The sequence below is a fragment of the Spermophilus citellus genome (assembly GCF_964194105.1).
Source record: "Spermophilus citellus genome assembly, chromosome: 12".
In the NCBI taxonomy this organism is placed as follows: Eukaryota; Metazoa; Chordata; class Mammalia; order Rodentia; family Sciuridae; genus Spermophilus; species Spermophilus citellus.
The window spans coordinates 90,387,214-90,414,614 of record NC_138198.1 but is presented as its reverse complement, the minus strand read 5'-3'; the positions used below and the strand labels follow the sequence as shown (position 1 = coordinate 90,414,614).

Below are 27,401 nucleotides of genomic sequence, written 5' to 3'. Positions count from 1 at the left end.
TGCAATAAAATTGATATGTGTACATATACTTCCTTTTGAGGAGCTACTTCCTGTTGGCAAACTCTTCTTAAAAAATTAAGCATGCCCTATAACTTAATATTGCTTATCTTGAGAAATCGTTTGAAAAAACAAATGACTTCAGATATCTATTAACATATGTTCCATATTCCTTTACCATTTCCTTTCAGAAATGTACTTTTCACTAGAAAATTTTTAAAAGAAATATTTCTCTAAAGAAAATATGGCCAGATAAGATGTCTTTGAAAATCCCAAGAACGTGGACATCTTGATTTACGTGACTTTCTACAGGCCTCAAGACCCACTGGATTTGTGAAATGAGTTATGCACTTTAGACAATATCAAAGGATACAAAATATTTTCTTTAAGTTTTTTGGCATATATTGAAAATCAGAAAAAACTAAGAAAGACTTATCTAAAGTGCTTAGCCATATTTATCCCTCAAAAGATCCAATCAAAGCCACATTAAACTTAGAACATCTGAATGTTTGTTGACTATTAACATTTTAAGTATAGTACATTATACATCTTTGATGAATGTTTTGGTGACTATTAGGCTGCAAGATCAGCATCTAGTATACTGGTCATAAATCACTTACTGTTGGGAGTAATGTATGTTACTATATCTTGTTACTCTGTGTCGAGATGTCATTGGGGATGTAGAGCCAATGGTTTGGCTTATGTGAATGTCTGGACTCACCATTTGTGTCACTTGAATTTCTGGCCCTACCAAAATACCGCTACTCATCACAGGTCCCATACAACCATCAGTCATGCTACCATTGTTCACGTCAGGCATACCAGGGCTAGACAGGACTCTCTCGGCATAGTACACATTGTGTGTGTTGGCTAACTCGGCAGGCACACAAATATTCCCTTGAACATCATAGACAGGTGCCATCACTGTTTCTGTTACTACCACATTGGGAGGAAGCTGAGGATCAAAAACAATTGTTGTGGGTTGTACACATGGGTCAGCCGTAGTGTAAGTCTCAGTCACTATGATATCCCCATGAATCATGGGTTCAGAGGCTGCCATTTCTGCTTGGAATTCAGCTTCTGAGAGAGTCATTCCTGAAGATTCATTAACAAAGTAATTAGGTCCCAGCAAAGGGAGGTCAGTACTGATAGGGATACAGGCCTGGTGTGAAGGAAATGGCTCAATTTCGGTGTCTAAGCAGATTTCAGCAAGAGTCCGAAATTTTGGATCTAAAGTTTCCATGTAGCTTTCATCCAGGTCGTCCACGATCCAACTGCAGCAACCAATGGAGCCCACTGGTGACCCAACTCCCTCGTGGTCGTAGATAAGCAAGCAGTCATTGGCTGGTCGGGCTTCATCCTCATCTGCATATGTGTATGCTTTCTAAAATTAGAAGAAAAATGGAGAAGTGGAAGTTTCCTTTCCCTTAAAATAATCAGAGAAGCCCTGCCAGTGGCCCACGCTTATAATCTCAGAGGCTGGGGAGGCTGAGGCAGGAAGATTGTGAATTGAACGCCAGCCTCAGCAAAAGCGAGGTGCTAAGCAACTCATGAGACCCTGTCTCTAAATAAAATGTAAAATAGGCCTGGGGATGTGGCTCAGTGGTCCAGTGCCCCTGAGTTAAATCCCTGGACCTGCCCCCCCAAAATAATAATCAAAGAAGGAGATCAGATTGCATTAATGATGCATTCAATTTGAGGATTAAACATGAATTTCTCTTATTTGAAAACTAATAAATGATAATGACTATATTTTGTTCAGATTTGAATCAAAACTAATATTTAAATCTTTTGAAGTTATAGACTTTTGTTTCTGGAATAAAATTGTATTTAGTTATGTTCAAACTACTTTTATAAAGAGAGATATTTGATCAATTTGAAATGAAAGCATTTATAAAGATTTAAATCTTTCTGAGTTACAGAGACTTGTGTTAGAATGTTCATGAAATTTTATGTGGCTTGAGCTGAGAGAGCTGGAATGATCTCTGGAGTTAGTTCCATAAAAAGGAAGGCACTAAAAGATCATCTATCATGATTTTCAAATTATTCTTTAAAGAAAGACATTTAAAACGAAACCTTAGGTTGGAGCACAATATGTAGAATAGAACAGATGCAAGTAGAATCTCCCTGTTTGGAGGAGGTGCCAGCTCTCTTCCTTCTTCCCTCACCTATAATGGTCTTTGTTATTTAAAATCAGAAAAAAAAAAAACCCGAAAAAGCCTTATCTAAAGTACTTAGCAATAAATCTTATGGAATCTTACAGGTCCGGCAGAACTGCATTTGAAATCCCTTGATGTAGTTCAACCTTCTGTTTACCTTATAAAGTAACTACAAGCCCAGAGAAGGTAAGAGTTGAATTGCTTGCCCAAGACCCAAACAGTCTTAAAACTTCAAATCCAATTTTCCCTTTTACACAATATGGTGTTTCCCCTCTGATCCAGCTTTTAAATTCTACCATTAGAAATGGAATGATTTTTAGGCTTTGAACCAACAATTCATGAGTTTAGAATGACCTTAAGCCTTTGTTATGTAATATTTGGAATGACTCCTCAGTAAGAGGGTAATCTCCTCTTGCATGCATGGAACACAAATTAGTTCCCCCCGGGTAGATGTTGGAGATGTGTAAAGTGGCAGGAAGGAAGCATTAGTAAAATTTTGCAGAGGCTCACCTTGGGGTAGGGAGAGCTTGAGTCTCCTGAAATCACCTCAAAAATTTAGCACCATTTTTAAAGTGTCGAACTAAATGTTTTGGGAAGGATGATCTCAGTTCCCACAAAGGAACACATTTTTATTTTGTCTCATAAAGCACTGATGATAACCAAAGGAAAAATGCCAGGTGCAATTTGCCATTAATGGTAGAGCACCTTTGATACTGGTGGGGGTTTTATGAATAATTAAAAAAAATATTTCTTCTATGATATATTATTTGTGCCTGTTCGTTGAATGAATTGATTAATGGTATCTACCATTCATTTCAATGAGTTTATGGTCTGAAACAGTATTTTTACTTGTTTAAATAAGAGACAGGGTTTCACAAAGTTGCTAAGGCTGGCCTGGAATTTGAGATCCTCCAGTCCCAGTCTCCTGTGTCTCTAAGATGACATGTGTGCACCACTGAGCCCAGCTTGTTGCAAAAGTATTTTTTTTAAATTGGTTGTTCACAACATTACAAAGCTCTTGACATATCATATTTCATACATTAGATTGAAGTGGGTTATGAACCCCCAATTTTACCCCAAATGCAGATTGCAGAATCACGTCGGTTACACATCCACAATTTTACATAATGCCCTATTAGTAATTGTTGTATTCTGCTACCTTTCCTATCCCAAAAGTATTTTTTTAACTACTAATTTTAAGATATAGTTTACATCTGCAACAACATCTTCAGCATTTTTTTGTGTGAATAGCAGTGGTGAAATTCATGACTGAGTAATGGTGAATAAAATGGGTTTATTGAAATATGAGATCCAATGAATTGCTAATTAAGCAAATTAAACTTTCTGAATAGGATACACAAGATTTATTTACCCATTATGTCATTGTATTAGGCAAACTCGGTGACTATGGGCCTTTCTTCTTTGGGATGCTCATTAATAGACCTATGACCCTTTTTCTTTGTGAGAGTGAGTTTAGTGGAAGGCAGGATGGGTGACCTCGCTTCTAGGTCCTCATTTGTAACCAAGTTGTGGTGATGCTATATGTGTACCTGAGCTTTCACTCCCTTCACTTCCCAGTTTTGACTTTTAATTTATTCTTCTCCATTTCTGGAGAACAGATGGGACATCATAAAGAGAGGACATGAATGCACATTTTTTTGGTGTTTTTTTTTTTTTTTTTGATCAGCATTCTTCTTGTTTTTTGATGCTATGGGAAACAGAGGAGAAATCAGAAGGAAACAGAAGACAAGAAAATGGAAAAGAGAAGTGGAGAATGAAGAGGAATGCTAGCTTTTTTTCTTTTGTTTTTCTTTCTTTTTTTACAGTATTAAATTTTGTTATGGCAACTGAATATGTAATACTGCTGTGAGTTGGCTTTATGTATGTTAAGGAGAAGTAAAATATTTCTTTATTAAGATTAGGATAGGGCTAAGAATATTTGAATGTATTTCTGGAGGGGCCCACTGCCCTTGTTTTCATGATTAGTCACAGATATGTTGTGTGTAACTGCATAAGAGAATTACCTCTGAGAAGTAGCTGTCCAGGAAGGCCATGTTCATGCCGGTGTCTGCATACTCCCGCAGGGTGCCTATGGTAGAACTCCTCTTCCTCAATGTCCCCATAGTTCCTCCAGCCACCATGCCTTCAGCCATTCCAACGCCTGTATTGAGTTCCACTCCTGACACACCTCCTTCAACTGTTCCTCCACCTGCATAGGTGTTGGTGTAGATTTCTGAAAAGAGAGGATGTCCCTTAATAGTGCTTGAGTTGCCTGCGTTGCTCATGCACCCCAAACATTGCCAGCTGCTGTCTTCCAGCCCTCCACACCATACAATAAGCAGGCTCTGGAAAACTAGGCAAGGAACAGCAGGAATTACACCAGAATCTCCAGGCTTGGTGAGAAAACAAAAGTAGCTGATACAGAGGGAGCAAGTTATGAGAGATAGACTTTGTGTATGCACAGCACCTTCTCCTCTAGACTTAGAGGTGTAGAGCTTGCCAAGAGGAGCGGGGTCTCTGCATTGGTGCCAGTTCCTGCCTTTGCTACCTCTGGCAAGTGCCCCAGCTCCCCTGAAAGGATGTGACTTGCATTTCCAACAGTTGAAATTCCAGGTCCTCATTCACACTGGTACTGAATGGAGAGCTGGAATTCTCACAGGAATGTTCAGTCAATGTATATCTTTGCATGGAAAGTGTCAGACTTGGGATACTAAGGAAAAGAAATCTCATGTCTGCTTCAGAATGGGGCAGCTCTCTATTTGGTTCCAGCATTGCACAATATCTGGGTATTTTTCAGTATTCTAAAGTGTGGGTGGGACTGGTAAGTTAGGAAAGTATAAGACACTGTTTAGGCAAAAGAACATGTGAATTGAAGGAAAATTCTTCAATTTTTATTAGAACATATTTGCTGCTTTTTCTTTTGTTCTTATCTATATTATTGTAAATAATCCCTATAAGAGCCTATGCTCTGTCAGGGACAATTGTCATGTATATTTTGTGACATTTATCTGTATCATACCTAATATATGTGTAAGTTTTGATATCATATTTAATATTTGTGTGTGTTTAGTTTATTCCTCCTAGCTACACTTTGAAGTAGGTATTGTGATAATTTTTATTTTAAAGAGAAGGAAATAGGCTCAGGGAAGTTGGGTCTTGCCCAGGGACTATTATTACTAATGAGTGGATGAGCCAGGAATCAAATGGAAGCACTCTTATTTCAGAGTTTGTTGTAAAAGTCAAGTTTAAGATAGAAAAACAAAGTGGCCACTTGAACATATCACTTTCTCGGTAATTATACGATCCATTAAGGAGATCGACAGATATTTTTTGGGGGAGGGAGGGGTACCAGGGATTGACCTCAGGGGCATTCGGCCACTGAAACATCCTTAGCCCTATTTTGTTTTTTATTTAGAGACAGGGTCTCACTGAGTTGCTTAGTGCCTCGATTTTGCTGAGGCTGGCTTTGAACTTTCAATACTCTTGTCTCAGCCTCCAGAGGTGCTGGATTACAGGCATGCACCACTGTACCTGGCTGGATATGTTATTTTTTATAAGGTACTTTTAGGTGAGATAGGTTTGGTTGAATAATTTTGCAAATTGAAAAAGAAAAGCAAAATTTATCGTTCACTGACCAGAGGAATCAATACGATCCTGGGTATTAGAAGCTGTCATGGGTGCGCATATATTGGACACATCCTGAAAAGAAAAAAAAAAGGATTTTAAAACAAATGTGTTATGTTAAACATTTTAACATTGACATCCACTCATTTTTGTGTCATGGGTAATCATTAAAGCATGCACAAGTTCCACCTAAACTCTGTGCTTCTCTGGAAAGTGACAGACCACTTACCCTGTCCTCGGGTTGGGCCCCCTCTATCCTCCAGGACTGCATCACTCCTTCTCCACCCTCAGGCACAGGAGCAAACCTGGTCCCCAGGCCCTCTGGTTGTCTTCGTTTGCAGCAGCACATGAGCAGCAAGAGTGGCGACACTGCCCAAGAAAGCAATAAATAAGGGTTAAAATCTGTCACTCAATCTAGGAAGCCAATGAATTCATTTTTTTTTTGTGGCATTATGGTTAGAACCAAAGGGATAAATATTAAGGTAAAAAATATTTAGGATAAATACTAAAATAAAATAAATTTTGCTCCTACAGGATTGAGAACACATATCCATGTCTATAAATACTAACTTACCAAATCACATAGGACTTTAGAATGGAAATGGAGGGAGTGTGAGATCACTTAATTCAGACACTTTATTGATAAATTAGGAAAGTAAAGTCCACTCTTTCCTCTAGTCCAAGACTCCTGAGCCTGTTGGTAGCATATTCAAGTCAGGAAGACTAATGAAATTGTAGTGCTATCCTGCAGAAAATGTAGCTGATTCTGGGTTTTAACCTTTAAATTCCCAAAGGCTTAAACATGCAGGGGCTTGGGTCTCATTTTGAGTCAGAGCTCAGATGTAAGTAATTATAAAGCCTTCTAGGTGTTTCTTATGTACTGCTAGGGCTGAGAACAGCTGATTTAAAGGCTAGCTGCCATCTCTACTCAGTTGCTCTGGAATTGTGTTCTGGGAAAATGTCTCTAATATTATTTTGAGCATCATCCATTATTTTTTATAGCTTTGCAAAATCACAGATTATTTTAAGGATGATAGGCTGTCTAAAAGTCAGTTGCTAATTTTTTATACTTTGAAATGATAATGTTTTAATTTGTGCTCATTCATTAACACATGTTCAATCCTTTTAAATTTTAGAACCAGTGTTTGAACCCCATGAAACTTAAGTCTTGCAAGGGCAACCTAAAATACGTGAAGTATTTCTGTTTTGAGGCTCTGCATGGTTTTTAAAAAGATATATAGAGAGGAGAACTTCATTTTGAAAGTTCTGCTTGGGGCTCTTGCCATGGTCTTAGTTCAGAGCCCAGAAGCTAATTCCCTTTTCTAAACTCGATTCCAAGCATCCTATTGCATCATAGACAGCAGGTCACCAGATCACCTGAGCTCCAGGTCCTTAGTGATTCCTTGTTGCCTGTGGACCAAAGCCCAGAACATTTGGTATATCATGAACGTGCCTCCACGTGGGCCCCCGACCTATTTTTTAGCCTGTTCACCTCCTGAGTGTGCTCTGTTTTTCCATCCTCCTCCTGTCTGTTGTTTTATTTTGGTTTTTGGTTCTGAGGATTGAACCCAGGGCCTCACTCATGCTAAGCATGTGCTGGGATGTACTCCTAGCCTCTCTTCTGTTTGTGCTATTTCTTTGTTGTAGATGGCTATTTGGCTTTCCTACAAACATCATCCTTCTAAAAAAATTCTCAGCTTTCAAAGGCCAGCTGAAAATCCATTTCTTCCATAAAGATTTTCCCAACATTCCTATTTTGAATTAATTGCTTTTGCTTTTCTGCTCTTAAAGCATGTTGATGAAATTCCCATTATAAGCTTATTTTATGCTCTTCTATATTTATGTTGGTGATTAGCATGGTTTCTCATTTTCAGGACACTCACTAACTTCAGGTCAGTTACCAATTTTGAATAGATGCCTACCTTATCAGCCCCATTGTTGATTTCCAAGGACACACAAAAATTGCCATAGATTCCAAAAAGAAACAGCCACGTGAGCCTAGCCATCCTGGTGTGCCTGGTGACAGCCCTATTTTGAAGAACTGCTGAAAAGGTGGACCTAATACAATACTTACAGAGCAGAAGTAAGCCACCCATCGCCATCATGCCAATTGCTGCTGGTCCAAGACCAACATTTGAATCTCCAGCTTGGTCATCAGTGATTGTCCCATACATGTCATCAGGGGATGAGCTGATGTCTTCAGTATGGATACCCGGAGTGCTAGAGTGCAGGCATATGCCATTGCTATCACAACTGCAGGCATCAAACTGCACAATCTGTGGCAATTCACATGCCCTGTTATAGCTGTCCTTCACTAGGATTGGGATTTGGTGAAGTCCTGGAGATATCACCTCATCAGTCGTCAGGATTGCAAAGGTCCCTGAAAAGGAAGAAAAGAAACAGAATCAATTAAAATTCCTTGAGGGTAGCTCTTAATACCCAAGACTAAATTAGAAACCAAAGTTTCCATGCTCTTAGTTGTAAAGCATCCTCTCCTTTGACTAATATTTTCATTTATAATTAATTGTTCAGTACTGCTCCCTGCTTATTTCTACAAAGCAGGCAGGGACTCTGTTGATTAATTCTGGAGCAACAATACCTGGAATTTGATAGACACTCAATAAAATTGGTCTAATGATGAATTATACTTATTTGAAAAAAAATATTGGAAGTTTCCTATTGAGTATTACAGTTCACAAAATAACCTCCTTAGAACTGTTATTTATTAATTACCTTTGCATTTAAAATTAATTCAATAGCTATTCAAATTCTTTGTGCCACCTTGCTTATGAATTTCTATGTGAAATATTGCTTAAACATTGGTTGATATATACTTATTAACCCAGGGAAAGTTTAGAGATGATTAAATCTTTACCTAAAATATGAATAGTAACAAACTAATGTTAATAGTAACTGATTAATGTAACACATAATTTTTTTTGTTGTGATGGTTTATTACCTTCAGTTAGCTTTATAAAAAGCCAGCTAGCTGTGTCTGCCAAAATCTAACCTGTGCACAAAATAAGAATCAAGTAAGGCAACATCACAGCAAGTAGACAAAGTTCATTGCATTCTTCAACATTAAAATGGATTCTAGGAAAATTCTCTCTGGTGTGGTTATATTTATTGGCAAATTTATAATGTCATTTGTATACCTTTGCCAACCTTCATGTAAAACAGTTTTTAAAAATATTTTTTACTCAGAATACCTAGGATATGAATGAAGAAAAAAGTGGCTAGCAATTATCATTTAAGAATGGTCTATTAAGCTTTATAGGGGAAGGTAGATTGAGAGTTATCTTGATTTTAGTGGAATTTCTTTAATGTGTTTAGCTTTTAAAATATTGATGTGGTTTTGTTGCCAAAAAATAAAAATAAAAATAAATAAAAAAGACTTACACCAAGTCTTTATTGGTGGTATTTTTTCCAGTATCATTCAGGGTTTCTCCATTCTGTGAAGTCTGTGAATGATGGTCTCAGAGTGGTGGGAAGTATTTTCTCTCACTTTGAGGGTAGTCTGACACCCACCTTGGTACCCCTCAAAGTTTTTTGTATTGCCCCAAATAAATGTGAACTCAGGGTACTATCTTAGTCAAAATTAGGTTTCTCATAGTATTTAATTTTCTATTTATACAAATAATGTTTCAGGAGAAAGAATCCATGGTAGATAAAATGGTATGTTGCTTAAAATTTACTGATTTTTTAAAAAAAATCAACGTCAGACATTCATTTCTATGTATCTATAGTCAGCACAGATACACAGAATGAGTCTTTCGCTTCACATTCTTTGGTTTATGCATTCCTTTGTGTTTAAATACTTTGCATGATTCTAATTTTAATGGCTGTGTAGTACCACATCTTAATAATATGTACCAGAATTTGTTCAACCTTTCTTCTAATACCGGGAAATTTGGGTTTAAATTTTTATCCTTACTAATAGCTCCCGATTAGAAACATTTTCATGGATCTTATGTGCTCCTTAGTAGACTATATATAAATGTGTCTACATGAATACCCAAATTTCAGAGATTAATGACATGCATGAAATTATTCAGAATAGGGAACTGTGACATTAGGTGATTTAGTTAAGTGTTCTGTTTATTTCATCTGATCAAATATTGGTTTACTCACTATCTATATAAAATGATGGGTAAACTAGTATCTGTTATTTATATACCACTATTTATAAATGCAGTATTAATGAAACATTTTGACTTTTATTTTAGTCTAAATTTTCCCTCAAGTATCCTAAGTCTTTATGAGAATTTTTTTTTCCATTTAATGTGAACATGGCAAGAATTATGAAACACAGACATAGAAATGATTTACCTAATTATTTGGTAACTGTTTTGCCTTTGGACTTAAAGTGACCAAGTTTACATTTCACTTACCATTTATTGGTTCGATATTCCATATGTCAGCTGTTCCTGGTGGCTCATCAACAACACAGAAGGTAAAGGGAGCCCCATAAGAATGATCACTAACATAGATAGGGACCGATGGAGAAACCATGCAGGTGGTGCTGCTTTCAGGACAAATGACTGGACAGTAGTCATTGACATCAGGAACCTCAATACATATGGTTCCTGTAGCTGTTTTCCCAGAGCCGTCTGAAAAGCAAAGCATTATGTGTTGAGGTGAATGGTACCAGGGAGAAAACTCTGTCTCATATTTCATGATGATGCCACAGTATATAGGAATTGTTTACCAGTTCATCAACCTGCTTTCACTCTTGCTCTTCCTTTGTGTGTTTCATTTCAGTCACATTGGCTTCTTTTGCTTTTTTTTTTTTTTTGCAGAGCTGAGACCTGTACCCGAAGCCTTGCTCATGCCAGGCAAATGCTCTACCACTGAGCTACACCACCAGCCCTTTTTGGATTGCTGGAACAATTTTTTTCCTAACTTGAGGTTCTTATGCATTCTGTTCACTCTTCCTAAAGTGATTTTCATCTTCATTTCGTTCCCCTAAAATCTCTGCATCCTAAGGTGGAAAATTAAATGTCCTTCTTTAGAGAAGTTTCACTGCTTTCTATTCTCACACTGTCCCAATAAATTAGGGTCGCCCAGACCAGGTGACAACCTTCCATTTGGGATGCTTATGGAGACTTAGGTGTTGGAAATAACTGCAATTAAAATTAAATAGTTGTGTATTTTTCTTTCTGTTTCTTTGTTAGTTTGAATCCCTTCCTATTTCTCTCTGAAATGTTACTTCTGAAAATAAATGTGAATCTATTTGATTTTTTCCTCCTAACCCATTTGAAACAGATTTTTAGTTAACATAATTTATTGGAAAAACCAGAGGATAAGAATTAGGAATCTGTGCCTGGTCCACTTTTTAATTCTATGTTCTCTGATAGTGACTAAAGAATTTCATGTTTGCTTTTGCAACCCACTTTGGTTTTCTCATCATTTGCAGACTAGAACATTATAACTTCTAGGACTTTACTAGGTCATTTTCTGAGAAGTTAATTGATTTTGTTTATCGCTTTTGTGTGTGTATCTAAGTGGAGTCACTGAGTTTACCAAATGACAATAAACCAATGAGCTATCCATGTCTAGCATGATTTTGTACAGTCTGTTCTGATACCCTATTTAGCAATAGATTGTCTAAAGTATTTATTCACTCAGTCTCTCGTTAGAAAGCCATCAGATGATCGCATAGATTGCTTTGACATTCTCTGGTCCTCCTTGCTTTCTTATGGCCTCCTGGTGTAGTAACCAAAGCTGAAGCTATTGCTTACAGCACCTACTCTCCAATGCAGTTTGGTTCCTCCGGAGTTCTGTCTTCCTTCATGATAGCTAGGCAGCCTGGGTCAAAACAGAACTGTCTGGATATCTCTGTGCCATGCAGACACTGCTCAGGTGACAAATGATGAGCCTGTGTGTAGTTTACCACGGGTACATTTTGATTACACTTTCACTCTCTCTTTCTGCACTTGAAATGACTACTTTTCTAATTCTAGTTTAGGAAGATTGGCTTCAAATATAATCAATATGTAAACATGGGGTGTGGTCAATGTGGTTAAAATCCATTTCCTTCTAGAATACTGATAGTAAATATTATTCATAAACTGACTCAGATGTTGAAAGTTACACCCTTAGGATGAAGACCAGAATCTGTGGCCCATTGCTTGGACTTTAATCACGGTCTCTTTTTGAATCTTATGCTGCTCATTTTATCTTTCTCGTTTGGCTATTGTAAAGATCAGGTATAAAAGTAGTGCAAACCTACAGTATTTATCTTACATTAGGCGTGTGTTTGAGACATCTATCTTTCCCCTTCTTTCCTGGTTACTGACCTATCTCTGTTTTGTTCTGTAGCAGCTGGTTTCCTAGGCACTGCTCTGAAGAATCATTAACTGTTGAAAAATCAACAAATCCTGTTGCTACTCATCCAGATGAATGTGTAATAGATTTTCTCATGTGGGAAGTGGCTCAATTACAAATTAATTCAGTGCATTTGTGCTTCTGGGCTTTAAATTTGAATCTTCTATTTGGAATAATCTGGTACTTTCATGGCTCATAGTATCTTATTCTGGGCAATACGTCTAATAAAACAGTACTTATGCAAATTTGTCATTGTAGTTCAGTTTTGGTGGCTCTAAAATAACTATTGCCTTCCCAGCAGGTGATCCCACAGTGAACTTTGTGCACAGATTGTAGAATTTACTTTAGGTAAGCATTCCTGACATACTTGAAGGTGGGATTAGTCATACTTAAGAGATGAGGTAATAAATGGAAACAAACCTATATACTTTTTCTTTTTTTGGTGATGTTGCAGACCAAACCTACAGCCTCACACATATAGGCAAGCTCTCTACCACTGAACTAACTCCCCAGTCCTATATATATATATATATATATATATATATATATATATATATATATATATATATATTATCTTCTATGTTTTATTCTGTAAACCATATTAAATTCTTTTTGAAAGTAGGTGAAATAAATTATACCTAAGTGTAAATTAAATTTATAAGTGTAGTTAAATTCAGTTTTTGATCTTAGGTGCTTAGAACGTTCCTTAAGTCTTGCCTATACTACTAAAAGATATATTTTGTGACTCATATATCAACATAAGAATAATAACATTTATAATATTTAATATAATAGGATTAATTTTTTAAAATATTGGAAATAAATATTCTTACCATCTATAGCCAGGATCTGTGCTGTGTACATCCCATTGGTAATATATTTTGACTTCTTATCAAATTCTCTAGAAAATTGTATTTCACCAGTCCTTGAATCAACTTTTAACCACTTGCCTGCATCATGCCCTATGACGTACCTGTTTTTAAATAAGTTCATCATTATGCTTTTATGAAAATTAATACTTTAAAATCACGTAAGAGATTCAATGTGGTAAACATATTGTTTCTGCGTGCTTTATAGTGACAATTGTCTTGGTTTATAAAAGGCATATATATATATGACAATAAGAATCCAATATTAAATGTAATAATGCACAGGTTGACAATAAAGTATTGAAATTTCATCATTCTTACTCTTCTAGCTCTGAGTGTAATTAACAAAATGTATGAGTTTCAGATCTATTTATTAAATCATAGCAATATTAAATATATTTTATTCATTTTAAAAAACAAATATGGTGTATTCATTTTTACATGTGGCATACTTAGTATATGTGCTGTGGATTTTAGGGCATCTTGATTTCAGAGAACCCCATTGCTGGCTTGTTTGGGAACTCTCCTTGCTTCTCTCTCTGGGTCTTTTTATAGCTAATGGATTTAAAGTTCTTGACCTAATTGGAGGGAGATTTGGGTCTCTGTACCAGGCACAATTTCAAATCTTCAGTTCATTTATTTGATATTCCTCTTCCTTTCCCCTATACCATCAGGCTTCATACTTTTTTGAATCTGTCAACTTGTTATTTACTTAGTTGAAACTGTTAATATCAAAGTAACTTATAAGTCAATAGACTTTCTTGACTACAAAAATATTAGAAGGAATAAAAGGAGAGAGATGGGAAGCATATAGAGAAGACCCATCTACTTCACTGTTTTACATCGTTTTAATTTGTATCTATGTACCTAGTTCCCCTCATACCTACCTTTCTATTTCTCCCATTGTGACTCTTTATGTTCATTAAATTTCTGAAGCAACCATGTTTTAGCTTTTTCTATTGTTTTTCTTTTTCCTCTTAGGTTAAGCAGAGGGTTGAAATGAGTCTCAAAGTCATAGACACCCATAGGCTTTAAGAAAACAAGCAGTGACTCATCTTTAGAGTGTGTTTCTGTCTACAATATGATTTAATCAGCCTTAGTTCAGGCTAGTACAACTGGGTACAAGAGATCAAAGAGACTGCTGGAGTAACTTGGGTGGATCTTTAGTTCTACAATTGTTCCTTGCACACAACTAATCTTAAAATCAATTGGAGCTCTTATAAAAAAATTTCAAATGCCACATTAGTTTTCTTAAAGAAATATTCATACAAAGAAGAGCAAAACAAAGTCTTAAAAAAGTATTTATAACCAAAATACACTAGCAGATACCACATAAATTAACAATGGCCAGAATCAGGCTACACCAACATGAATCAAGCATTGGCAGTACCTGACATTTGTTGCAGGATTTCCTGTGTCCATATCAATGGCTGTGTATGTGCCAAGCACATAATTCAATAAGGAATCTCCTCTTATTCCTTCCCGTACACTAAAAGTCATGGAACTTGGATGAAATGTGGGTCCTTCTCTCACGTTAACAATTTGAATTCTCACAGGGGTTGAGTGCATTCGGAATTGAGAAGCAACCGAGTGGTGAAAATCAGCTTGGTTTTTAACTCCAATACCAAGATTTACATTAGGCACTTGTTCATAATCCAGGGTCTAAAATAATGAAAAGTGAAAAACTCTGAAACAGCCAACAACTCTCTTTTTATAGAAGGAGAAACCAGGACTAAAGCCCAGGAGCTATGCAACTCAGATTTTAAATGGGAAAAATAGTCATTACTGCATTGGGTATTTTAGCATCTGATTCTTTTTTGTCTTTTGGCATAATCAGGTAGGTATGTAGGTCATTTAAGTCTGTGGCTTTAAATTGGAGTCTAGTTTTGAATTTCTTATACAAAAACCCTTATACAAATGAACAGTTTATAAAAAATAAAAAATAAATTTAGAATGAAATAAAAAATGTTCACAACCATTGAATGAATAAATCAATAGGACCCAGATTTCCTTTGTAGAACTCACATTTGAGAATCTGTTGGAAGTATGAAGAGCAGATTAAAGGAGTCAAAATATCTGACATAATTAAACAAATAATTTTTAAAAAGTGACACAAACAGTTCTAAAGAACTTAGGAGTATTATAGTCAGCCCTACACTATAATTTAATTGCACTGGGCCTGGTGGATAAGAAGACTCCTTTATAGAGCTCATTCAAAAAAGTAAATACCACACCCTGAGAAAAATAACCTTTGAACTTGGTTTGCTGGGTGAAAGATGAATAGAATCATTTTATCTAGAGTGACTGATGTGGTGACATGAAAAGTTCCAAGAGAAAAAGCCGTTGTAAACAAGGGAGTGCTGGCCAATGTCTATCCAGATGTGCTCTGGAAGCTAAGGTGAGAATCACTTGCGCCACATTTGCCAACAATAAAAGTCAAGATGTCTGTGGTCCCAGAGAAGTTCCAGGACATCATGAATGTTTTATTAGATTTTGGAGTTCAAATTTCCACATGTGCTGATAAGATAGATAGAAATATAAGCAGAAATTCACATGAATTTTTGTTGGGACATGGCTTAGCATGCCTCACTTGAACTTCAGCTAAAACCCTTGAGTTCTAGGATTTTGATTGCTTTTATACATCTGTTGACAGTTGCTACCATAATACAGATGAATGTGCCAGTGCACATAATATGAACTATGGAGCTAAATAGGAATTGCATACTCAAAGATGAATTTTCAATGGGAAGAGATTCCTGTTCTACAACTCAATTTTTATTTTCTAGAATTCCATGTTATCTTTAAGTAAATGAAAAATCTGGGAAACTCTATTCTGGTAGAGAAATCTCTTGGGGTTTTCCTATGTGTATATGCACAAATATACTTCTGTTCATTACAGTAGTTCTCTCCCTAATGAACAGACTGTAATGCAAATAGACTAACGTGTGCCTACATTTGTACCTACTATAGGAACTCATGGAATCTAGGGACAGGAAGTTGATTGAGGATCAATATTCTTTTTAGCAGGGAAGATTACAAGGGGAAATGCAGACATTTGCATTTATTTTTTCCAAGTGGGATCCTTTGTCAAGAATTTTCTGATTGTGTCTAGACATCTTAGGTTTGCAAAGAGCAACAATAACAAACTGTTTACCCCAAAGTGTCTTCTTGGAGTGAATGACTAAATCAGATTCTGAGGACCTAAGGACTTAATTAATATAGTAATTATTTTTGTACGTTTGATCTTTTCAGAGTTGAGCTCTTAAGCCTATTGCTATTTTTTTAAATTCCAAAGCATTTCTTAGTGTTTAATAAAGGGCTGAAAACTTTTTTTGGTCAAAGTTGTGATAGTAAATATTTTAGATTTTGGGAGTTGTGTACAATTTCTGTCTTAGTATTCATCTCATTCCTTGCAGTATGAAAATAGCTAGAGAAAAATGTATAAATGAATGAATGTACCTGTGTTCCAACAAAAAATTTATTTATAGAGTAGAGGGTTGGCCAGATTTGGCCTATCGGCCAAAGTTTGTTGACCTTAAAGCAACATTCTCAAACAGTAAGACTATAGTGTATTCTTTGAGTCCTTGTGTTTTCAGAAAGAATTTTAAAATTTTGTGGTTTCGTTTGAATGACAAAAAGTCTATAGAGATATCTTCTATAATTTTGGTGACCCTATCATAAATTAATACACTGCATGATTTCAGTGCATGATTGTATTTTGTTGGCAAAGTAATAATACTTTAAAAATTGCTTCAGGCACTTGAGAAAAGGAAAGATACTTGATGCACAGATGGTGTGTTTATATTAGGTGAAGGCTAAATGGATTCCTAATATACTTTTAAAAAAATTCACAGTAACTTCAACAGAAAAAAGTAGTGACCAAATGGGATAATCACAAGCATATTATGTACCAACCTAAATAGATGTGCCTGTGTGTGTCTGAGTGTGTATTTTCCTGCCTATAAGTGTTGTTTATATTGTTAATGGCAGTTTCCTTGGAGAAACAAAATTCTCTCATTATATGAATATTCATGTGATTTTATTGGTTTGTGGTTTTGTTTTTAATTTATCAATGTTTAGATTTCATTGTTGCCCATGAAGTAAAATAATAAAGTAGTTTAAGAAAAAATATAGGAAAAAGTCACCCCTGAGAGTTCAGTATTCAAGGTTCTCAGCATAATAACCCTATGCGACATCTATATTCCTCCTTCTCTTTTCTTTCCTATGTAAAACCTCTGTTTAGCACAGCCTCACAGGGCTCTTATCAGGGACCAAATATGTGTCATGTTTTCTTGCCTCTGTGTGTTTGCTCCTGCCATTATACATAATAGCAATCTCAGTTACAAGATCTTGCTTAAATCCTACTCTCTGCTTTTCAGACAAATCTAGCTCAGAAGGATCTCCCCTTCTCATGTCATTAATTAGTTCATATTTCATCCACTTGGCAATCAGTTAAATTTTATATCATGAAATCTGTACCACTATTTATTATATTGCTAAATTCACAGCTGTTGTTTAATTCAGAGATACTTCCTTTATGTTCTCAAATAGATCTGGGCACTGTGAGAACAAACCAGTCTTCTTATTTTTCCTTAGTAATAACTGTATTGTTGGGAGGGAAGGGTCAGACTGACACAGTGCCCTGCTTGAGACACATGTCAATATAAGCTGCATTCAAGGTTTTATGGAGTCCTTTAAAGGCAGATTCTGTCACTGAGAATTATTAAAAAATTCTTTGAAAGAAAATATCGCAGATCCCATACTATACCTTGACTACTTTCAAAATGCCTTCGTTGGTACGTGGGTCTGTTTGAATATCAAACCAGTTTCCATCATTTCCAGAAAGGATTAAATATTGTGCCAACCAATTATCGGTGCCTTCTTCATCAAGATCGATTGCTCGTAGTCTGATCAGTTCTGAACTCAAACAATTTTCTTCAATGCTTGCTGAGTACTGAAATGACATGGATTGATTTTATAATCAATGAATTTTCAAAAGCAAAAAGATATTTACTAATACATAGTCATCTTCTAAAATGCTAAAGATGAACTATGTCAATGAGTTTGTACTGTTGTTAAATGGCAAATTTCCAATCATAAATAAAAGAATTAAATAATTCTAAGAAAATAAAATAGATTTTCATGTGCTGCATGTGAAATCAAGATCAAATTGGCACTCTCTCATTTTGTCTTAATTTTAGAATTCAAATGATTGTCTTCATCTGCATCTGTGGCACATAGCTTTATCACCAGTGCATCTAGAAATAAAGATAATGGTGGAAAATGGCTGGGAATTCCATTAAATTAGTTCAGCAAATCAGTAGACATAAATAGGAAGAGTGGTTGGACTTCTGAATTCTCTTCATTAGAGTTTTCTGTGAGTGTGTGTCTGAGTGTGTATATTTTTATCAACAGTATATTTTTATGGACTCCATTCCTTTCTGTTAGATAGGGATCAGATTTTTTTTCTGTAAAGGGCTGATAACAAATATATTAGGTTTTATGGCCCAGAAAAATCCTCCCCTTTTTTTTTGTCTCTGTGGTTGAAGCACAAGGTAGCTACAGACAACATGGAAAAGAATGATCAATAGGGCTGGGGATGTGGCTCAAGTGGTAGCGAGCTCGCCTGGCATGCGTGCGGCCCGGGTTCGATCCTCAGCACCACGTACAAACAGAGATGTTGTGTCCGCCGAGAACTAAAAAATAGATATTAAAAATTCTCTCTCTCTCTCTCTCTCCCCCCTCTCTCACTCTGTCTTTAAAAAAAAAAAAGAATGATCAATAAAATACATTTTTACAAAAACAGGTGGCAAGTCAGATTTGTCCCTGGTATTTTACATTTTACGTTTTTATGCCTGAATATGAAAATTGAAGTTGAGACTGCTTGGGATTCTGGTGGAATTAATTCAGCCAATCATGAGTCATATATGAACATATTACTATTACATTATTCTGATTTATATCAACGAATTTATACATTTCTGTGAGGAGAGTGTATGGAGTAGATAGTTCTTGCTTTCAGATAGATTTTCTTTGAAATAGTGAGTTAAAAATAAACATATAGAGGCTAGGGTTGTGGCTCAGTGGTAGAGCACTTGCCTTGCATATGCAAGGCACTGGGTTCATTTCCCCGGCACCACATAAAAAAACTAAATAAACAAAATAAAGGTATTGTGTTCATCTACATCTAAAAATATTTTAAAAAATAATTTAAAAAGATGAATATATAACATTAAGTTATATTATTATACATAAGAAATTCAGAGTCCATCCATACAAGTGACAAAACCAGGCTCATGAACTAACTAACTAATTGAAAGCAAATCGATTACTGATACTTATGGAAGAATGATCATAAGAATATCCACTTACTGAAGTCTTCTCTAAGATGGGGAAATTATCATTGACATCTAAAACCTTGATTCTACAGTCACACTCAGAGGACAGTCCATCTTCAGCTCCATCACGGTCAGAGCCCCGCACAAGTAGGTTGTACATACTGTGTTGCTTAATTAAGATGAAAAAAAAATTGTAAGACTTAGATCTTGTCTTGAATAGAATCCAACATATTCCAGTGCCAATATCTGTCTTTTTAAAATATCCACATTAAATAAAATCTATATGATTGATCTTTTAATTTTCATTAAAAATGACTGGAATTGTTTTCCATCCCTCCTTCACATGGGATTAAGGGCAGACATGGATCATTTCATCTTTGCCTCTTCATAACTGAATTCTTTATTTCTTATCATTCCATTCACAGAAGGCTTTACCTCTCTGTCAAGGAAACTGGACATGGTGCGGACTTCTCCAGTGTACCTGTTCACAATGAACATTGGTGCACCTGCAGGCTCCTGAGAGATGATCTTGTAGGCGATTTTAGAATTTAAATGATTGTCTTCATCTGCATCTGTGGCACTTAGCTTTATCACCAGTGCATCTAGAAATAAAGATAATGGTGGAAAATGGCTGGGAATTCCATTAGAATTAATTCAGCAAATCAGTAGACATAAAAAGGAAGAGTGGTTGGACTTCTGAATTCTCTTCATTAGAGTTTTCTATGAAAGTATATTCCATAACTCACAGCTATACTGGTGATTACTAAAACAGCAGTGGTTTGCTTATATGAAACTTATTTGAAACTTTCTACTATTTATAAAGTACTTTACTCCTTAAATGATTAAATGGTAAATTATAAATATAGTGCTCTTTAGTGTGTGAAAAAGAGTTCAGAGACTATCAAAAGTCAAAGGAAGTGATTGTGTCAGTTTCAATTTTTTGCTATGGTCTCGTGAAAGTATTTTAAAATGCCCAATTGAGAAAGATTGTAACTTAGTTAAATTCAACATTGCAATTATTTACTGAGCACCCACATTCTTAATTGTCACTCACCTGAAAATCAGAGAATTACTATAGGTTACACTGGTAGATAATAGCACTTTACTAAGTAGTCAAAAATACATAATTACTGAAAAGAAGATTTGCTCATAGGAATATAAGACATTTTAAATTATTCACAGAGACAAAGAACAGGCATCCCAAGCCAATCCCCAAGGACAGTAGTTCATGGGGCACATTTTCCAGAGTTGACAGATTCCCTAACATACTTTTGCTTTGCAGGTCCCAAAGTAAAAAATCCTACCCCAGATAACCAGGGAGGCCTTGAATAGAAAGAGCCAGGATTCAGCCCATCATAGTCTAAATGCAGGTTGTGCCCTGGCTCTGCAGTCTTTAGCCAGTAACTACTCTCTCTGGAGGAAGCATTAACGACTTCTTTTTTTTTAGCTTGTGATTTTTAAAAAAATTCTAATTTGTTATGTATAACAGCAGAACGCATTACAATTCATATTACATATATAAAGCACAATTTTTCATATCTCTGGTTGTACACAAAGCCGAGTCACACCATTTGTGTTTTTTTTATACGTGTACTTAGGGTAATGATGTCCATCTCATTTACGGTCTTTCCTACCCCCTGCCCCTTCCTTCTCCTCCCTCCCCTTTGCTCTATCTAGAGTGCATCTAACCCACCCATGCTCCCCACCCAACCCCATTATGAATCAGCATCCTTATATCAGAGAAAACACTCGGCATTTGTTTTTTTGGAATTGGCTAACTTCATTAACAACATCTCATCAGCAAGGTGGTTACTTGGCTGAAGGTATTGCCTTCTCTTCTTCACCAAGGTTGTCCTGAAGTATGTTATCAAGGAAGCACTCTCTGTTTTGCCTCCTTTTGGCAAATCTTTCTCTCTGCCTCTTTAGGTTCTCCCATCTTTTACATTAAAAAACATTTTGTGTTTATCTGCTTTCCTTCCGAAACTTATTTTTTTTTTCCCCAACATTTCCCTCCAAATGGACTTAGAGGTATTTTGGCAGGATTTGTAAGGGAAAGGGATGTTAGAGGACTGTGTGTGAGGAAGAGGAGTAGCCAGCACCATCACTCTGTCCTGGTGTGGTTCAGCCAATAATTTTGAGGACAGACCAGAAAGGGGCCTTATTTAACATTCATGATTTCTTCCTCAGGTTACTCTTGTGGAACTCAGTTCACCATGAACCCATGAGTACTTGAGAAAGGTGCAAGCGCTGGCTTAATTGCATGTGTAAAAATACCTAAAAATAAGAGGATATTTAGTATTTTTAGGCATGAGTTCTTTTCTGAGTTTTCAGTTATAAGTTTGTGGAGTTTACTCAAAATGCAAGTTGAGCTCTTTCCGATCTTTAAGTTTCATTGTTCTAAAGCTTTTGATGAAAGGAGTTAGACACTGTGTAAAGTAGAGAAAGGACATCTTCTGACTCACTGGCGTCACTGTTTTCTTCAATGCTGGCTGTGTACACGTTCTGTGTGAAGACCGGGGGGTTATCATTTATGTCCATAACTTTGACTCTGAGCTCCAGCGGTCTCTCTAAATCTTCACCCCGTGAATTCAGAGCCCGGCAATAGATCTGTGGAAAGTTGAGAAAAACAACAACAACAACAACAACAACAAACCCAAAATTAACATTCTCCACCAAAGGAAAGAAAGTAACATGTTTGAAAGTGCAGGCTGAAATATGTAAAGAAACAACTTTTTATTGAAGTCAGACCATATTGTCGTCTACAATTAAAATGTCATCAAGACATTTGGTCATGTGATACTGCAACACACAAGAGAATCTTGCATTATAAACATACATTTTCACTTTTCCCACTCCCTCACGTCCTTCATTTGTTTCAATTTAGTGTTTTATCAAAAGTAAGCCATATGCCTGAAATGATTTAATTTTTTTTCTTTCTTTAGTTGTAGATGGACACAATCACTTTATTTATTTATTTTTATGTTTTGCTGAGGATCAAACCCAGTGACTTACATGCTAGGCAAGTGCTCTACCACTGGGCCACAACCCCAGCCCCCCAGCCGCTGAAATGATTTTTTAAAAAAATAATATGAATAAATCTCAATGCACTGCTGTGACTTACCAAGAAGAGTGGAGTTATCTCTCTGTCCACCACCGAAGTGATGTTAATTTCCCCAGTGCGGGGATTAATGGTGAACACCCCATAAGGTGGCCGATCAATCCCTGCTCCGGAGATTCTGTATGTGATCTTCTGGTTCACTTCGCAGTCTGATCGAATCTATGAGCAAAGTGGTTAGGATTATGAAAGCAAATCATGATCCTCAGAATGTCTTGGAATGAAAGCAAGTGGGAATTGTAGACAGATGGTCTTTGGTTTGAGAGCACAAGACTTATTCAAACACCAGCTCTTGGTAAGGACAACACTATTACTTGATAGGCTAGTTGGGGGGTTGTATGAAATGATTATACAGCCCCAGTGAAAAATGTATGTGCACATGGGATACACACTTGATACTAGATTTGTTATATTAGCAATATGTTCAATTCTGATTTTGTTTTCATAGAGGCAATCTGATAGAAGAAATCAGAATTGTCAGCATTTAAAAATGTGTTATATTAATAAGTACCATGCTTAGATTTGAGATTTAGCCAAAATGGCAGATAAATTTTAAAAAATTGGAAGAGAAATACAATGTTTAGAAAATTTAAAAAATTTAATTTATTGTGTCATTCTTCTTCCAAATAGATTTTATGGTCAATATTCTACCATATGGATTTTTTGGGGGGCACAGTGGATTGAACCCAGGGGGCACTTTACCACTGAGCTACATCCTCATTTTGAAACTTTATCTGTATACTAAACTTTATCTAATCTGGTAAAAGATTAGTATTTATTATCCAAACAGCTACAATTAATTAAAGTCAGTGAAGAATATATTCAGTTAGCTCAGGTCTATTCCATATGTAGAAGAAAACTCAGAAATATCCACAATGCAAATAAAAAAGAATGTGCAATATGAGGAGAATAATATAAAGGTATAACTGTGAATTTAATGAAAATATAAATGATAATTTAAAAATAATAATTTTTTTTAAAGAGAGAGTGAGAGAGAGAGAATTTTTAATATTTATTTTTAGTTCTCGGCGGACACAACATCTTTGTTGGTATGTGGTGCTGAGGATCGAACCCGGGCCGCACGCATGCGAGGCGAGCGTGCTACCGCTTTAGCCACATCCCCAGCCCATTAAAAATAATAATTTAAAAGCTTTCTCTAGCCCCTATTGTTGAGGGTCTTGTTAAATTGCCCTGGCTGATCTTAAATTTATGCTTCTCCTGCCTTAGCCTCCCAAGTAGCTGAGATTATAGGTGTGTGCCACTTTGCCTAGTTTTATTTATTGAGCTGAGGTTACACCTATAACATCATTGCTAATACTTACTCCATTTGTTGTTGTTGTTGCTGTTCATTTGAATCTTAGGGAACTCCATCACTGAGCTACATCCCTAGCCCATTGAAAAATTTTGAGACAGTGTCTTGCTATGTTGCCCAGGCTGGCCATGAACTTGCAATCTTGTTGCCTCACCCTCCTGAGTATCTGGGATTATTGGCATGTACCACCATGTCTGGCTGATACTTTATTTTTAATGTAAAGCTGTAAAGCAGGAATTTTGGTAGATAAATCTGCTGTTGATTTCAAATTTAGTCCAAGGTCAAGAGAGCCAGAAAGAGCTAGCAAAGTTGTTAATGTGGATCCTAGTCTGCATGGATTGTTCAATTACATATGATTCTTTCTTTAGCTTTCCTTCCTTATTGGTAGACATTGTTTGTGAAGGCTTTTTAATTTTTTTTAAGCTTTTTTTTTCTCTTCTCCTTTTCACTATTAAACCCTAGCTTGCATACTAGGTAAGCTGTCTCCTATTGAATTACATCCTCAGCAACCCCCACCATTTTTCCATGAGACAGTGTTTCCCTATGTTGACCAGGCTGGCCTCAAACTTGTGATCTTCCTGCCTCAGCCTCCTGAGTAGCTGGGAAACAGGAGGCACCATCAGGCTTGACTTGTAAAGGCCTTTTAATATCCTTGTACCTCCTGGTTGTAGAGATCTGATGGGAACATTTCTGATGTCATCTTTATTTGCTTGACTTAATCAAAAGCGACACACCCTTGATTTTTTCAAGATATAGTCTTCAGACTATCATAAATTTCCTATAACACAGACATGTAGTTATGAGCAGCACACAAACAAATAAAATCCACTGGTGCTAGAGATCAAGTCTTTCTTCTTGGCCAAGTCAAGTCTTTCCACTTGGACTCTCTGTTCTGTGTCAGCCCCCAGCACGTGGTACTCAAAAAGTGCCTCAGCAACACAAGCCATGACTGCATACCATCTTTTTAATTCACCATGGGCACTGAAGACTGCAAATGTTCTAGAGCTTTCCGGCACAAAAGCATTACAATCAGCTCAGGATATTCCCGCTTGTCATCACTTACTCTGGCGATTGGATTCCTCTTCGAGTTGTCTTCTCCTTCTCGACAGGCAGCTGCGAACTTGATCCACTCCCGTTTTTGTCTTCTGACGGTTTGCCACGTTGTCGTGCCATTTTCAATGTCTAGTTCTTTCACCTTAAGCAAAAATGGTTCATATTTCTTATAGTGTTAAAACACTTTTACTTAGGATAGACATGCATTTAACACTGTCGGGAGCATCCAGAAGAAACAACTGTGTTGAATTTGAGGAACAAAGGGATTTTTTTTTAACTTAATCACAACTTTGGAAAGATATAACTTGCCTACCTCTGACTACTACTTATTTTGGAATCATCTTACTTTTAACTATAAGACTCTAGTGCAACAGATTTCATTAGCTGTCTGTGTGCTCAAAATGGACATACTTCTTCATATGGTGGAGTTTTTCTCTTATCTAGCCTCACCAGGTAGAGGCCTTTCCTACCTCACCCTTCCTTGAGCTCTGACCAGACTTTACCAACTCTAGAGTGCAGATTGTCACTGTTCCATGTGAGTATGTCCCTTAAAAAGTGGTAGTTAGATAGTTGTGCTCAACTAAAATAAGGAAGGTATTTTTTCTTCTGTTGATAAGACACCACTGTGGCTAAGCATCCAAATATGTTATCGCAAAATTAGAAGAATATTGTTAAATGATGGGACCAGAAATAATCTTTTGCATGTCTTTACGGCTTCTCAGTTTTGTATATTTGTATGTCTGCTTGCTATATGTTTGTCCCTTTATAATTTCATGTTACAATTGTTGGTGAGTGCTTAACAATTTTATACTAACTACTGCAGAGTTTAGAAATGCTACTACATCGAAAACATATACATAATGTGAATTTATTTTTGGAAATTCTAATGTCTTTATTGAAGCATAAGCGGTTATATGTTTACTTAAGCTAAGACTTTAATTACCACTTTTGGGGAAGCAGATGTTCCATATAAATGGAGCTTATTTTTTTTTTCAAGAACTATTGCATTTACACTTAATTTTAATACAATTTCATGAAAGGTATACATATTTCCTATTTTGTAAATAGAAATTAGAAAAGTAATTTCATCTTTTCCAATGATTAGAGATAATTATAATGAAAATTAACTATGATAATAAAATTAAGCACCAACAGAGAATAGGAGAGTAGGTTTATTTCCTGACTGACTCCCACTGTGTGTGTGTGTGTGTGTGTGTGTGTGTGTGTGTGTGTGTTTGGTGCTGGGGATTGAACTCATAGCTTCATTCATACTAGGCACTGGCCGCTGAGCTACATCTCCAGCCCTGTGGATCTCACTTGAAAAGGTACCACATTATTTATTGGCTTAGTTAGTGATACTTAAAAATGTTTTTTATTTTTAATCTTTCCCTCATTCATAGACCATCAACTGTCATTCTTGTTGATGTGTCTAAAAATCCTCTTCCATTCTAAAATGTTTCTTTGCTTCTTTTGCTGTGCCATTGGTTGGGGGACATGTAAGTAAGCTACTAACATAGTCTGATGAGTAGGTGTCACTACGGAGACACTGAACTGACACAAACCATGCTCTAAACAGAAATTTGGGAGTCTGGGTTTTGTCATTACAATTTAAATTTGGTTGAGGTTATATCTCTTAATTTTGATCTGGATGTTTTACAGATTGAAACATTCTAATTTTTGATATATGATACATTATAGAATCCAGCTTTCTTTTAATTTTATGTAGAGAAAATAATTTTATCATACATTACCTCGACAATAAATTCGCTGTTTACTTCCAGCACCACCTGTCATGGAAGGCACAGTATTAGCAAACATTTTCATATTTAGTGTTATAAAAGTATTGGTAGTATTTTTCATTAACTTATTTCTTAAATATATATTTAACTACTAATACAGAATAAACTTGAGTAATAGAAAATGGATAAGACTTTCCAATTTAGAAGGCATTTAAACTTTTAGGGAAGATGAAAGAATAACTCTTCAGTAAGACATGATAAGATACCTGCTTCAATGGAGGCACCCATGGGCTCAAAGGAAGGGTAAAATAGGCAACTGAAGGTATCAAAACAAATTTGAGGGGGGCTTCATAGGGAAGTGGGGTTCTGAAGAGAATTGCAGGATGAAGCTGTTTGGATAAGAGGAATTAATAAGGAAGAATATTTTAGCTAGAGTAAAACCAGAACACATGGAAAGGTACAAAGCTTCAGAGGATGTTATAGAAATGGTAAATATTAGGGGGAAGGTAGAGGTGTCGTGGAATGAAGTTTGGAATGTCAGTTTGAAGGAAGATCAGGAAGTGCTTTATGCAACAGGCTAAGTAGCTTGGATTTAACTGGATAGAGGCTGGGAGTGACAAAAACATTGTCTTTAAAACATTGATATAAGGGAAGATTACAAAAGAATGCCCTCAAGACACTTAGGAATTATCAATGGATTAGGTAAGATGTAGTTAGAACAGGATCCTCAGTGCTGCAATGGCACTGGAGAGAGAAGGAGATATCACCCAAAGATATCACCCCAACACTAATAGGGCTTATAGACCAAGGGATTTGAGGGGAGGAAAAGTCAGATGATTCTGGTGACTTTAGCTTAACTTTCTGGAAG

The 27,401-nt window shown here is 36.2% G+C and overlaps 1 protein-coding gene across 2 annotated transcripts in view; it reads right to left on the bottom strand.

Moving 5' to 3' along the window:
• Nucleotides 1-613: 613 nt before the first annotated feature.
• The window catches only part of DSG4 (desmoglein 4), a gene marked incomplete at both ends in the record, with an annotated part of 37,474 nt that continues 10,686 nt past the window's right edge, over nucleotides 614-27,401 (bottom strand). Inside the window, 15 exons of one of the 2 annotated variants that reach the window (XM_081262664.1) lie at nucleotides 614-1,381; nucleotides 4,181-4,389; nucleotides 5,792-5,855; nucleotides 6,010-6,149; nucleotides 7,855-8,160; nucleotides 10,172-10,390; nucleotides 12,941-13,080; nucleotides 14,367-14,638; nucleotides 17,745-17,930; nucleotides 19,349-19,483; nucleotides 19,750-19,916; nucleotides 21,777-21,921; nucleotides 22,436-22,591; nucleotides 24,805-24,936; nucleotides 26,546-26,581. In XM_081262664.1, coding sequence (XP_081118790.1) covers nucleotides 614-1,381; nucleotides 4,181-4,389; nucleotides 5,792-5,855; nucleotides 6,010-6,149; nucleotides 7,855-8,160; nucleotides 10,172-10,390; nucleotides 12,941-13,080; nucleotides 14,367-14,638; nucleotides 17,745-17,930; nucleotides 19,349-19,483; nucleotides 19,750-19,916; nucleotides 21,777-21,921; nucleotides 22,436-22,591; nucleotides 24,805-24,936; nucleotides 26,546-26,581 — 3,075 coding nt within the window. Of the gene's footprint in view, nucleotides 1,382-4,180; nucleotides 4,510-5,791; nucleotides 5,856-6,005; nucleotides 6,150-7,854; nucleotides 8,161-10,171; nucleotides 10,391-12,940; nucleotides 13,081-14,366; nucleotides 14,639-17,744; nucleotides 17,931-19,348; nucleotides 19,484-19,749; nucleotides 19,917-21,776; nucleotides 21,922-22,435; nucleotides 22,592-24,804; nucleotides 24,937-26,545; nucleotides 26,582-27,401 lie in introns of both variants that reach the window. The other variant, XM_081262663.1, reaches the window with a different exon arrangement.